At 36.4% G+C, this 14,212-nt stretch overlaps 1 protein-coding gene across 3 annotated transcripts in view; it reads right to left on the bottom strand.

The window, feature by feature from the left end:
- The window catches only part of LOC140135691 (tyrosine-protein phosphatase non-receptor type 1-like), a 75,099-nt gene that overhangs the window by 36,299 nt on the left and 24,588 nt on the right, over positions 1 to 14,212 (bottom strand). For all 3 annotated transcript variants that reach the window (XM_072157280.1, XM_072157279.1, XM_072157278.1), the window contains exon 3: positions 5,449 to 5,549. In XM_072157280.1, coding sequence (XP_072013381.1) covers positions 5,449 to 5,549 — 101 coding nt within the window. The remainder of the gene's footprint in view (positions 1 to 5,448; positions 5,550 to 14,212) is intronic.

Raw genomic sequence — 14,212 nt, forward strand, 5'->3', positions numbered from 1 at the left:
AAACATGGCTCGATAGTCAAGAAATAAACATATTTTGTAAGACCTTGATGTGCTCTGTTCATTGAGGTACTTTTTGTCACTTGCAGGTATCAACCCATGTTGCATTTATATCAAAATCAGTACAGAAAATTGAAATGGAAGAAATGCATAATGGGAAGTGTCAGATATCTTTCTGTGTACAATATGTATCATCCCAAAATATAAATTTATAAAATCACATTTCCAAATGATCTAAAAATGTGTTGAAATTCTGGGAGGTCACAGGTAAATGATTGACAAACATCCTTTCTGGCTATAACCACAGAGACTAAAGTTTAACACAGTGCAACAAGTTAAACTCAATTTACCCTTGCTGAGAAATGGACCAATCCATGTTATTGTTTACCGGGTCAGATGTCAATCATTGTCATGCAGATAAATTTGTATTGTTTGGCTCGACCGGGAACCAATGGGATTTGCCGCCTTCCAGCGGTTTCGGGCGTGATTAGGTGGTTATTTATTCACTGTTGGTTTTGTATTGGACACGACAACAACAAAAATCTTCCCACCCACCGCGCCCTGTGTGGACATGTGAGAAGGAAGTAAAATATAATTATGTGTGACAGTAATGAGATAATGACCTGTATAAATACAGATATGTTTTATCTACTACATGGTAGTGTGTTAAATAATAGCTAATTAAAGCATTTAACTGTCTGTAAGTTTAAAAGAAAAATCAAGAATTATGGTCCCTGTAGATAAGGAGGGAGGAATAAAGAGTTGACGCCGATCATTAAAATTACATGTGACTTGCAATTAATTTCCCTTTCTCAGATCTTCATATTTACAATGTACACTGTTTAATTAGATCATGTGTTCAATATGTTGCTACATAAAATTTATATAATTGTTCTGTATCAAACTTTTTAGAATGATAGTTCAAGAGGGAAAGTAAGTCGTCAAAACTATATGTACAGGAATTGACAATCGTATTGTTACATGCAGGCACAGGTCAAAAAAAAAAAAAAACAGTAAAGTAGTCTTTTATAAGGTCAAAGACTTCACACAGTAAGCAAAAGAAAATAATGCTGGGTTTTGAATTATCTTTTCTGTATTTATTTATTATGATATATGTATATGTCATAGAATGCTAACATTAAGACTTGATCCCTTGTAACTTCAGGTAGACCACCTGTTGAAGAGTCTCAGGAATTCCACTTGGGAGCGTGGGATCTGTATGCACCAGTACCATAATTTATTGTTGAGTTTCCAGCCATGATATTTGATGATTAATCCACGGGTTCGGGGTCAAACGCTCAGAATTTAGCCTCGGGTGGCGGCCACCAGAGTGCAAGTTTGGATCACATTTGGTTTTGCTAAAACGAGATTTTCTGCGCCTTTGGTCGTTGTTTCGCTAGAGTCTTGGGTTGGGTAATTAAGCTCGATTAGAGAATCTCCTATTATATATTTGGCAATTATACGGCTGAGAATTTGTTTGTTTGTTTGTTTGTTTATTTGTTGTAGGTACTGGTGCGGGTCTTAAACAAAAGTCAATAAATGGTTGTCGTGTCTGATTGCCAACATGCATGCAAATTTTGCGTCCGAGTGTTTTCAATTTCTCTGTCTTGGGGTAAATACCAACATTTCACCCATGACAAAGCTGCCTGTAGTTCCACAGAAATGAAGACACTTCAATTGCATCACATGCAGCCAGTGGCATTAATCTTGTGGCTAACCACCACCAACCACAAGTGCCTTTTCTGTTTAAAATTGAAGCAAAATATGTCTATTTATACCTCTGGGTAGCCAAATTGAGTGTCCCTAGGTTTACTTATGACCAGTCATGTGCATGGCTTCAGTTACACAAAACATAAACCAGCCAAGTCATCCAAGCTTCTTGTGGGAGGAGATGTACCGAACATTGAATTTCAGGCAAAGCTGTTTCAAGCTCCATACAAAATTATGATGATTTGTTACTCGATACAATTCCTCACTTAAGTCACAGACATGTTTCTCCATTTGTTTACAAAGAACAATTTTAAAGGGGTATTTTGTAATTGTAGCATCCTCTCTTTATGGTATGTTGTAGACTAGCAGATATCCACAAATAAGCTTATTCCAAAAGTTTGCGGCAGTTAATTTTGATTTTGCGTAAACTTGCGTGATATGCATGATTAAGTACAGGGTGTCCCAGAAAAAATTACCGAGTGAATAAAATTGAACGTAAGTCGAGAAATAAACATCAGAATCAAACAATTTAATATGTAGCGCATAGCCTATTTTATTGCGCATCACATACAACAAATTAATTTGATTCGTTTGACTGGTTGCGAAGAAATCAACGATTACATAATGCATGCATCAATGCAGTTCATTCCAAGTTTGATCAACAGGCGCTTTTTTCATACTCGCTCACCGCTTCCTAAAGTTGGTGTATCTCATTATATTTAGTCAAAATTATCTATTTTATAATCCGACTTTGTTATGTTATTCAAGCTTTCACTGAAGATGGATAACAGTTTGTCCGAAAAACTTTGATTTATACAATTGGAAGCTTTCCAATTTTAATTCTTTAGGTTGTGCAAATATGTTATATTTTAACTTTCTAAAGAACATTTGAGCCAAGAATGACAATGTTCAAGTGCTTACAGCTTTACGTGTTATTTGATACCATGCAACATTAATGTTGAAGTTTAAAAGATTTAAACTTTGCATTACAATTTCTTGGAAATATTTCAAAAACATTAATATGTGTGAGAAATTTTTTAAGCCAGCTGGAATTCTTTATGCAATAATTTTTATGCAACATTCATATCAACATTAACGAAAAAGTTATTTACAAGTACCGAGCATCATCTTACATGCATGCACGCTTTCATTTTCAATATCGTGCAGGTTTTCAAATGTGAACAAAACCTAATTGAATGTTTTGCAAGAAACAGATTGTTTATAAAGAACGGAAAGGATTTCACCAAACAAAATATGGCGCCCATTGACAGTTATTAGCCAATAGTGCGCATTGTGTTGAATGGTCTTTCCTTCAAACTTGGAATGAAGTGAATTGACGCATGCGTTATGTAATCGCTCATTTCTTCGCAATCAGTAAACCGATTCCAGTAAAATTAGCGTATAAGATGCAGAATAAGACGGGCTACACGCTGATGTTTAGATTTTTGGATTTTGACGTCTATTTCTCGACTTACGTCCAAATTCATTCGCCCGGTAATTTTTTCTGGGACACCCTGTATATTAGTAAATTGCTCCATGCGGATATACCCTGCTGTTGTTCTGTTGACAGAACGCATACAAATTTGACAATATTTTTACTAAATGACCGAATACAATTATGTAGCCAGAGGTTTCTGGTGGTATAAAAATCTCAACTTTTTTTTCCAGAAAAGTGGGAGGATGAGACTGTGGATCACAAAATGCCCCTTTAAGATCCAATATTACTCTCATCCAAAGACCCCCCCCCATGAACTCAAGATTCTTATTTTTCCATTTTTAATTCTAGTGGTATAAAAATCTCAACTTTTTTTCTTCAGAAAAGTGGGAGGATGAGACTGTGGATCACAAAATGCCCTTTAAGATCCCATATTACTCTCACCCAAAGATCCCTCATGAATACTCTTCATATTTTTCCATTTTTAAATAACATCACCCAAACACTCCTCTCCTATAGACATTTCCAGTAATACTTGGCCCAGGCAGAACACTTTGCACGCTTGTACTCTGAAAGCTCTGCCCAAATACACAGACATACAACGCTATCCACAGGCATGAAAGTGGCTCCAAGTCAAAGCCTGAAAATGATTGAACTGTTTTGGTTAATTTTTGATCAACTTGTACAACAGCATCCTATTTAACATGTTTGGTACTTTTTGCCATCTGGCACCAAAAGACCTGTAATTACTACCAGTCATTTTTGCCTCTTGGTTAGAAGGTTCTTGGGTAACAACAACTCAAAAGGTCAGTGACACAAAGATGTAACTCCATTTTGACCATTCTGAGAAAAAAGAGTTTGAAGATGTTTCACTGGCCATTGATTTCAATGGGGTGCTTAATGGAGTTACTTCAATTTGTTTATTGGAAAGTGCTCATGTTTCTGAACATTTTGATATTCAAATCTCGAACTATAGTCCAGTTAGATTCCTTGAGAGAGTAGCGTCTGCGTGTGATACACCGACTATCTATAGCGGCACATCTGTAAGTGCTTTGATGAGTTGAAATAAACACAAAAAAAAAAGAAAGTCTCCAGTAGTTCCATCCCCATTTAATCAGAGTCTGATGAGTTTATGGCAAAATAATTTATATAATAGTTTTCTATACACTTTCCTTCAAGCGTTGATACCAAGTTTGAGATAAAAAGTTTAATCATCATGAGCATAGGAGCCGTTGTTTGGAAATTCGTGCAATTTTAAAAATGACAAATTACGAATTGACCACGCAACATCCAATGCATGGTATCAGCTTATTATGTGGCCTGAAGCAACCCGTACAGGAATCATTGCACACCTGCCTGCGCACAATTGAAAGAGCGGGTATTTGATTTGCATTTTGACATGCATGGGTAAACCTTTAACCTGCCGGCCTATTCAGGCGACGTGATTCTTGGCACTCACGCTAGCTCTGCTACCTACGTGATACAATTCCCTATGTCATTTTTAAAATTGCGCGAATTTTCAAACAACGGTTTCTATGCTCACGATGATTAAACTTTTGATATAAAATTTGGTATCAAACTTTGAAGGAAAGTGTATAGAAAACTATTATATAAATTATTTTGCCATGAACTCATCAGACTATGATTAAATGGGGATGGAACTACTGGAGACTTTCTTTTTTGGCTGTGTTTATTAACCTTGGTTAGGAGGAAACTAACCTGGAATAAGATGATACTCACCACTAAGTTAGTACACTTCTTATCCAACATTTACTATGATCAGCTCGTAATAGGCAAGAATTAATCGGTTTTTGTTACTGCGCACATTAATAAAGTCCAAACTTATGCTCGCATAAATTAACAAAAGCGTACATCAATCACGCTATACGCAAAGTGTATTTCGCTTAGGTGCTGTACCCAATTGTGTGTACGCAATTCTAAATCAATCCACAATGTTACGAGTCCTACGAGAGCTGATCTTAGTATACACTGGATTTGTTCAGAAAAGCTTTGTCCATCGTAACCACAGAGATGTTATAAAACCTTTTAATCAGGATACTATTTACAGAGATTTAGTAATCCTATACCTTGATTAGACAAATACAAACATGAGTTAGGATACTACAAACCTGAGTTAGAATACTACTAACCTGAGTTAGGATATATATCTCCTATTAACATTAGGTAATTGGACTAGACTAGCATTAATATAGTCACTGATACCTCCTTGTAGCTTCACTCTAGTGTGGTCATCTGTATTAGACCTGAGTTAGAATACAACTAACCTGAGTTAGAATACTACTAACCTGAGTTAGGATATATCTCCTATTAACATTAGGTAATTGGACTAGACTAGCATTAATATAGTCACTGATACCTCCTTGTAGCTTCACTCTAGTGTGGTCATCTGCACAAAGAAAAACAACACAAGAAATTTACAAATAAAATGAAATCTGAAACAATGGTAACTTACACAATGTACCTATTATATTGTTGTTTTATATTAACTATTGTTAACAGGCTAATGGAAGTTTCCTGTCTGTCTCCCACATGACTTTGTTATTTTGACCAAAAGTTTCATGAAGAAGTCAATTATCTGAAAATTGAGATGGAAATAATAACAAATTTAAACTCTCAAAATGTCAGCAGATTGTCTTATAGCGTGTTTCTATTGAGTCCCCTGCATTTTACCGGTAAAACTGTTCGCCGTCAAATAGCGGCGAAAGGCGGATAACGGTCAGTTTCCATTGCATGTTGTTTACCGGTAAACCTCGATGAACAGCGTCAATAACACACCTTAAAAGTTTGCCGACGAAAGGTCGTGCAGTGCACTGGGGTCAATCCCCGGGTCAATCGCAAAGCATTATGGATTTTAATATTGTAGTATTTTCTTAATTGTTTGGCTAAAAATGAGGTAGCAAACACGAGAAAAGAAGACTGAAGAATAATGTTTTTTATTAGCGTTTTCATCATTCGTTTTCGTACATCAAATTACGCCATTGGGAAATCCCCCTCAGTGATATCGGCGTGAGTACTCAGTATTGTTGCTTGCCGCGCCAAAAAAATAGGTCTTGGAATTTAATCTTTCAGTTTAATTTCAGTTAATATTCTTTTTAGTGAATAGTAATTTAACATCAACAACATAATATTAAATTCATGAAATCTTTCTAATCTTCTGAAGCACACACCGCCGGATCCAAGTTGATTTTATTTATTTAGCATGCACAGCTGGATTCATCCACTGTTGTTGTTGTTTTATTTCATGGCTTTTTAGGGTCATAAATCATAACTCATGTTAAATATTTAGCATAATATGTATAATGCAGGGATAATGCATTATGAATATTTCTTCCATTTACTTTATTTATAGCAAGTGGGTCAAATATTTGTATGTGATTAGGCTAAAGCCAAGAATTTTCCGCGTTGCGGAAATTCCGCGAAAATCGCGAAATTCGGAGGTAAAGCGGAAAACGCGTTTCTGAGAAAAAAATAAAAAAATAAGCAAAAAGCGACCTAGAAAAAGAAAAAAAAAAATACAACTGAAAATAAATAAATAAAATACTAAATGAAATGGTCTTCAAAATTCATCAAAATAAAGTAAAATCCGTCATAGATTTACCGTACAACGCCTGTCCTTCAATTCAGTTTGAAGGGCGACTACAGTAAAGGTAAGATTCTTGTGAAATTTTATTATGTCAGAAATGTGCTAAAATTACAAAGTGGAGAAAAGCGGAATTTAGCATTTGTAAAGCAGAAAATTCTTGGCTTTAGATTAGGCTTTAGAATTTTTGCGAACGGAATGGTATAATACATAACAAGCTAGCTCATTGATGATGCAGAGGTCAATTTCGCGACTCAACTTCCGTTTTCTTTCCTGTATGCGCATTCAATCGGACGGAGTGAGTTTCTATTGACGTTCACGGTAAGCGTCCCGCTATTTTCCTTCCTCAAGAAGGAAAACGTTACCGGTAAAAACTCGCCTCTGTTTACCGGTAAATAGCGGGGAAGGTCAGTTTATATTGAGCAGAATTAATCCCTTTACCGTCTTTTTACCGGTATATGGTCCCAATAGAAACACGCTATTAGTTGTAGTAGTACAGGATGTAGTCAATAATGAACCATTATGGATTCCTCATGTTCCTGTTGACTACCAAAACTGCAAATAATTTGTGATTATTTTCATCTCAATTTTCTTAATCAAAACAAACCCAAATATATCAACCTGTTGCAAAATGTCTGTAAAGATGATCTTTAAGCATTTATCTAACTCACTCTCTGTTTTTTGCCTAATGGGAAGAAAGAAAGAAAGAAAGAAAGAAAGAAAGAAAGAAAGAAAGAAAGAAAGAAAGAAAGAAAGAAAGAAAGAAAGAAAGAAAGAAAGAAGGAAAGAAAGAAAGAAGGAAGGAAGGAAGGAAGGAAGGAAGGAAGGAAGGAAGGAAGGAAGGAAGGAAGGAAGGAAGGAAGGAAGGAAGGAAGGAAGGAAGGAAGAAAGAAAGAAAGAAAGAAAGAAAGAAAGAAAGAAAGAAAGAAAGAAAGAAAGAAAGAAAGAAAGAAAGAAAGAAAGAAAGAAAGAAAGAAAGGAAGGAAGGAAGGAAGGAAGGAAGGAAGGAAGGAAGGAAGGAAGGAAGGAAGGAAGGAAGGAAGGAAGGAAGGAAGGAAGGAGGGAAAAGGAAGGAAGGAAGGAAGAAAGCTGAAGAGAAATTTTGTTTTCACCTGTGTAGTTTTTAACCAATGACCATTCCAATTAGCCAGCCATGAGTGTTAACACTGCCCGGACAGTGATTTTGTGTGTATTATAATGTGGGATGTTTGGGCTTGCAGTCGCCATGTGCTGTTGGATTTTGTTGGATTGGGCTATTCCATTTAAAATCCACACTATCCCTGTGGAAGATTTAGCTAAAGTCTCCCACAGAGGGAGTATAAGTTTTAAATAGAATAAACAATAATAAACAATCAGGTACAATACATGTAACTTCCATTTGAAATACTCACTCCAGTTATGGAAGATTTAGGTAAAGCCATAATACAAGGGGAGTATGGGTTTCAACATGATTAACTCTAAACCAATTACATTTGAATAAAAAAAACCTTTAAAAGGGTTAAGCAGCGCCAAGGATTTATCATTTAAATATTGGTCCAATGCAAAACCCACCCATATACCAAAATCGCTGAAAAGGTATCCTAAAATCGTGGCACATCCCCGTATACCTCCAACCAGGGAGACTCCCCAAGGTATGTTTATATCAACTGACGACCAACTGACATGAAAATGATGACGTAACATGCTTGACTCGTAATGCATTATGGGGGGTTTCACTCTCATGTAATCTCTTTCTCAGTCAGTTACTGACATGTAAAACAAACCCATATGACAAATAGAGAGTGGACATGCGCCTACGCTGCATAAGGTACCTGATTGTGCTAAAGCTCGCCACTGTGCATTGTTAATGGTGTATCAAAAAGTTGTGGGATATAGCCAAAATCGTATATGTAAGCCATTTCGGTGAAATTAAATAGGGAAGCATCGCCCGGGGGCGCTGCTTCAAAAACATACTCCCTCTCTGGAATGTATTTCCAAAATATTCCACATGGGTAGTGTGGATTTCAACTGGAATAGCCCAATTTGGAGGATGTAAATATTGATATACAAGGGAGGTGCAATGCTTCTTTCCACCATGTATCTCAAAAACTGGTCTTGGCAACAAATTATTTGCCTTGCATTATCATTTCATATATACATGTATGTTCAGAAAAACTTGAAAATATGAAAATGTCAAATAATTTATGTGCTACCTAAGGGTGACTACATAGGAAGTCTGCTTTATTATGATTCACACTGGACTATTAACAAAATCATTTCCAACCTGCCAGAAAATATATATTGTCATTTCAAGATTTTGCTAATAAAAATAGCGGATTTCATGTGGATGTCTCTGGCATTATGTTGTGTTTGTTCAATGCTCCAGCATAATACCTATATCAATAATATTCTTGCTTACTCTGTGGACAAGGCACTGTTATTACTATTCTAGTGTGTGTAATTCACATATATGCAAGGTGCTTTAGGGGGCTATCATTTTCTTCGGAAGGGGGTCCCAAATTTACAAAAAGTCGGCGTCAATAAAATTGCAAACCCCCTATTTCGGCAACAAAAATTTAATGACCCCCCCCCCATGACTGATACACCTTAACAAAAATTTAATGACCCCCCCCATCACTGATACACCTTACCAGTTCACAAAATAAATTCTTATTTTATACCCTTTAAAATCATAACAAACATGTTCAGATTGCTCTTTAATTTGCTTTGGTCTTCAAAATCAGTATTTTCTCCAGAATTTATTTTGTCTTCTATTTAATACATTTTGTCATGTTGAATGGACTGAATCTTCTACAGTGCCCTAGCGACTTAATGCTCATTTTGTGTGAGCAGGACATACATGTACGTGCAATTCAATCCTCAACTCTGCAAAAATAATGCCATTTTCAATTTTTGATAACATTTCTCAATTTAAACATGTTAGAATTTTGAAGGGAAAATCCTTCAAAGAAACTTAATTAAATGGTAAAATCTCCCCTGGAGTCAGTGCCTCTTACTCTGATTACTCATACACACCTAGTATAGACTTAGTATGATCTAGAGGATGACAGAGAAATTGTGGAATTATGAAGAAAACCTAGTGACAGGTGTAATCACTTTGATTCCAATTCTTATTATCAGCTGCAGGGAATATTGCGCCAGTACGGCTGAAAATCAACATCTTCCCATAGTGCTATTATCTAAGAAATTGTGCTATAGAGCTTGCATAGATCCGGAGGGGGGAGCACTCACTAAAAATGGGTGACAGGGATGTGCAGCCACAATGACCCCCATTTTTCAACTACCTCTCACCCAATGACCGCCTTTTTTGTTTTACTGAACTCCTTCTCACCCAATGACCACCTTTTTTCCTGTCACCAAAAGACCCCCCTCCCCTTTTTTTCGAACATTTTCGGGAAAATATCTGATAATCTTTCACTGAATGACCCGGGGTTTTTTTTCATTATTTTCATTCAAATTTTTGAACATTTTGAAGCAACTTATATTTTGACCCAAAACTTTTCCCAGTGTCACTGAATGACTCCCATTTTTGTTAAGATTTTTCCCAGTCTTACTGAAAGACCCCCTTTTTTGTGCCTTCTCACTTGAAAGACCCCCCTTTTTCGGTGTCGAACTGCTGTCAGCACATCCCCATCACTTCCAAAGTAGATTGCCCCCCAGGATTGATCATTGCTTTGTAAAACTAGGATGTTTATTGTTCATGAATGTAGCTGCAGTCTGTGACCCAACAATCTTCTGTGACCCTCACAAATTTGGCGAGCGTGTAGCAAGAGTCCAGTCAGCTTCGAACACTCCTTCTCTAGATAGTAAGTGCACTGCGACACAGCCCGAAAGCAGTGCTACTAAAAATGTGAATGTTTGGAGCCCGGGATTTAAACAAAGTGAATGTTTGGGCGAAGGGGAAGGAAAGAAGGAAGCAAGAAAGAGAAGATGAAAAGAGGAAATCTGTTTTTTCCAGTCCGGTTATACCAGGGATAGCAAGCGGATTTGCCCAGCCAAGGTTTTTGCACCTGTGTATATTTATGTTCAGATGATTACGCAATCAGATCATGTGGGAAATTGCTCCTGTATTTGCTTTTGTCTGTAACCTTTTGTAGCTTTTGCTGTTAAAATGACTATACAGTGGTGTGAGCTTCAAAGCTCCAAAGCTTCAATGGTTCAAAGCTTGTAAATATCCTGAAAGTAGTAGAAAGCTTGAAAATTACCATGAAATTGAGCTAAAATATCCCAAAAAATGGCTGAAAATCTATACAGTTGCATACATTTTAGCCACAAAAAATCCTGAAATCAGGAAAAATCCTGAATAATCACTCGCCTGCTATAAATTCCAAACATCTTAGCCAAAATAAATAATTGGCTTTTAAAATTGGTCAAAATTACAAATGATCCACTGGTTATATTTAAAGAGACCCTGCAACAAGGCAATCTGGGAAGGCTAGATTTTCTACTACGACTTAGAAATATCAAATCTAAGAAATCTTAGAAATAGACTAAGTGGATCGCCCACATCTCTCGGATTGCCGGAATTTTTGCTTGTTTCACTTGTGCATTTGCTTAATTTTTTTTCTTTATGACATTGTCTGTCCTCTAGCTCAACAACCTTTGGCTCAATCTAACATCAGGCCCAAATAAAAATCAATAGTTGTTCATGAGTTGAGATGTTTTTGTTTTTTTAGTTCATTTTGAAAGCGGGCATTCTACCATAAATTTTAAGATTCGTATCTTATCAATTATTTAAATTTAAATTTAAAACCAAATTTGTAAATGTTCTGGGAGGAGGAGTTGGAAGGAGCAGTCCCGGACAATCGGACGTTAGCCTGATAGGCTGTCTGAAATAAATTTGGCGTCTAAAAAAATGAGGGCCAAAGGTTTCTTGGTACTGTGGGATTCAGCATAACATGTTCTCCAGTCCCAAACATTAGGGGTTTTAAAGGTCAAATTTTTTAAAAACCTAAAATTAGTGACAGGATGTTGCAAATTTGAAACTAAACGGTATTTTGTAATTTCTGCCTGTTTAGAACCGATCAAAGTATAAAACTTTACTTGCAGGTTTGACGCATGCCACTTGACCACAGTTACTATGCCAATCGCAGCCCACTCGCTACTCAATTTAGGTTGATATAGGCTAGTAACAAATTAGTTAAAAAAGTAATAATCATTTCAGGAGCACTGTAAATTAATAACCCATCACATCAAAACTCGAGAAGTGTTTCAGAAAATCAGAATTTTTGATTTCTTTTAAAAAGTTCTACTTTTACTGCTTTAGAATGACACCTCCCACATGTTTGATGTTGGATGTAGAGTATTGATTTTACATGACAAATAGACCCTATGCAGCTTATTGTTTTTGGGTGTTTTTTTTGGTCATATATGTGATGCGATCAAGCAAAATCAGTCGGAACTCGGAAATATTGATTTTGAGATATAACCAAACAAAGAAAATATTTCCTTTTGTTTCCTGTTGTTTTGAAAACTCTTTATATATTTGGAACTGGTTTTTCAATTACAATGAGTTTAAGGTTTTCTGCAAAATTAAGCTTTGTAAATTCTTTTTATTTTCCTATAAGAAACTTAAAATTTAATATTTCTGAGTTCCCACTGATTTTGCTTGATCGCATCAAATATGATGTTAGATAGAGCATTGATTTTCAATTAATAATACTGTATTCATTCTAATAAGCGCCCAGGGTGCTTAACGAAGTCATTTTGGGTGGGCGTTTATTTCTACCTGGTATTTTTTTGGAAGGGACGTTTATTAGAGACATTCTAGTAGCTTTTCTGATGCAGAAAATGTATTGCAAGTTTACACAGGACTTGTAGTCCTCCAGCTATTTCACTGTATTGACGTCTATCTGTCACTTTAATGGTACCCAATAGCAAATTGAAAATACCCTGGGTGGGCACTTATTGGGGCATGGGCGCTTATTGGAACAAATACAGTACAATATCTTTATTCTTATTATTTTCTTTATTTTGGTCATCATACATAATTATTTTCTTATGTTTTCTTTAATTAAAGGGGGGTAACCCTATCGGTTTAGGATATATGGATTCACTTCAAACTTACATACAATGTCAAATATTGTCCCCTTTATCCATCTATGTGAGAAAACGGGAACAATTTCAGCATAAATGTGAATAATTAGCATATTAGCAAGCCAATACACTGGTACGCGTGAATTGCATTCTGGTCAGGCATCCCGAAACAACGGCCGAGTGCATGTCCCGGTGGAAACAGGAAGTGTTCACCTTGGCACTGAAAACCGGCTCGCCCCTGTACACTTTTATACCCTCTATTCATACTGATTAATCTTAAAAAACATTACATATCACTGCGCTCATTACCATTCTTGACAAGATAGCCCATGCTGTATTTACTTCGCTTAATTATTTCTTTATTTTTAGCTATATCATGCACATTTTCACATATTTATGATTTTTCTTTGTTTTATTTTTTAACTAATTTTTTAATGGGGGGGAGGTGCTCTCATAATTTTTTTCATATTTTCTTCGTATCATGCTTGACAATATAGGTCATGTTTTCTTATTTATTTCACCTCTTATGTATTTCTTTATTTTTGTTTTTTGTTTTATATCATTATAAGCGCCATCTATAGTTTGACATTAGGGGCCTATTTGATGTATTTTGCAGATGAATTGGTACTGGGGTGAAGTCTTCCGAATCTATTCCGATTTCATTCTTTGACTAACCAAAACTCCGTGTCGTGTAAAATCGACCAACTGGTAGCCTGTAACAAGGTGGTTTTTCAAGATTTCTTCGAAATACATCGATTTGAAGGCGTCAAATTGCAGGATGGTAATGAGAAAAATACGATTCATTTTATGATATCAAAAACTCATCAACAATGAGAAAAATCGGGGGGATGATGCTGTTGATCGGGTTACGGACCTTTAATGGTTCTGGCATCTGATATATTTCAATGTGATCAACATACTAAATCAGGGGGAAAAGTTTCTGCTCAAAGGGGCAAGGCAGTTTTTCCTTTGGTTGCTTTCAAAAAGGCAGGGCACCCAGGCATTTTAGATGACTTCAAAAGGGCACCAAGGCAAAATGGATTTAATGAAAGGGCACCAAGGCAATTTCCATCGCAAACTATGGATTCTGACATGTTTCAATGTGGTGACATACCAGCCCTCGAATTAACCCACAGCACCCATGGCATTTTGCCGTGGGTGCCCATCCCCACTGCTGTAATGCCCTCAAAATATGTCCTTTACCAAAGGCAGTCACTTGCCGTGCCCTCTAATGAAGTTGCAGTCGGTGCCCCAGCCCTGCCCCTTCATTATAAAATCATCTATCAGACTGTTTGTGTGTGTTTTCTTCACTTTTGAGAAATTGCCTTGGTGCCCTTCTCAAACTTAAAACAGTTGCCATGATGCCCTCTTGAAATATTACAAACTGCCGTGCTGCCTTGCATTTTCAGTGAAAATCCAAGGCAATTATCAAC

This window comes from Amphiura filiformis, chromosome 16 (genome assembly GCF_039555335.1).
Source record: "Amphiura filiformis chromosome 16, Afil_fr2py, whole genome shotgun sequence".
NCBI lineage: Eukaryota > Metazoa > Echinodermata > Ophiuroidea > Amphilepidida > Amphiuridae > Amphiura > Amphiura filiformis.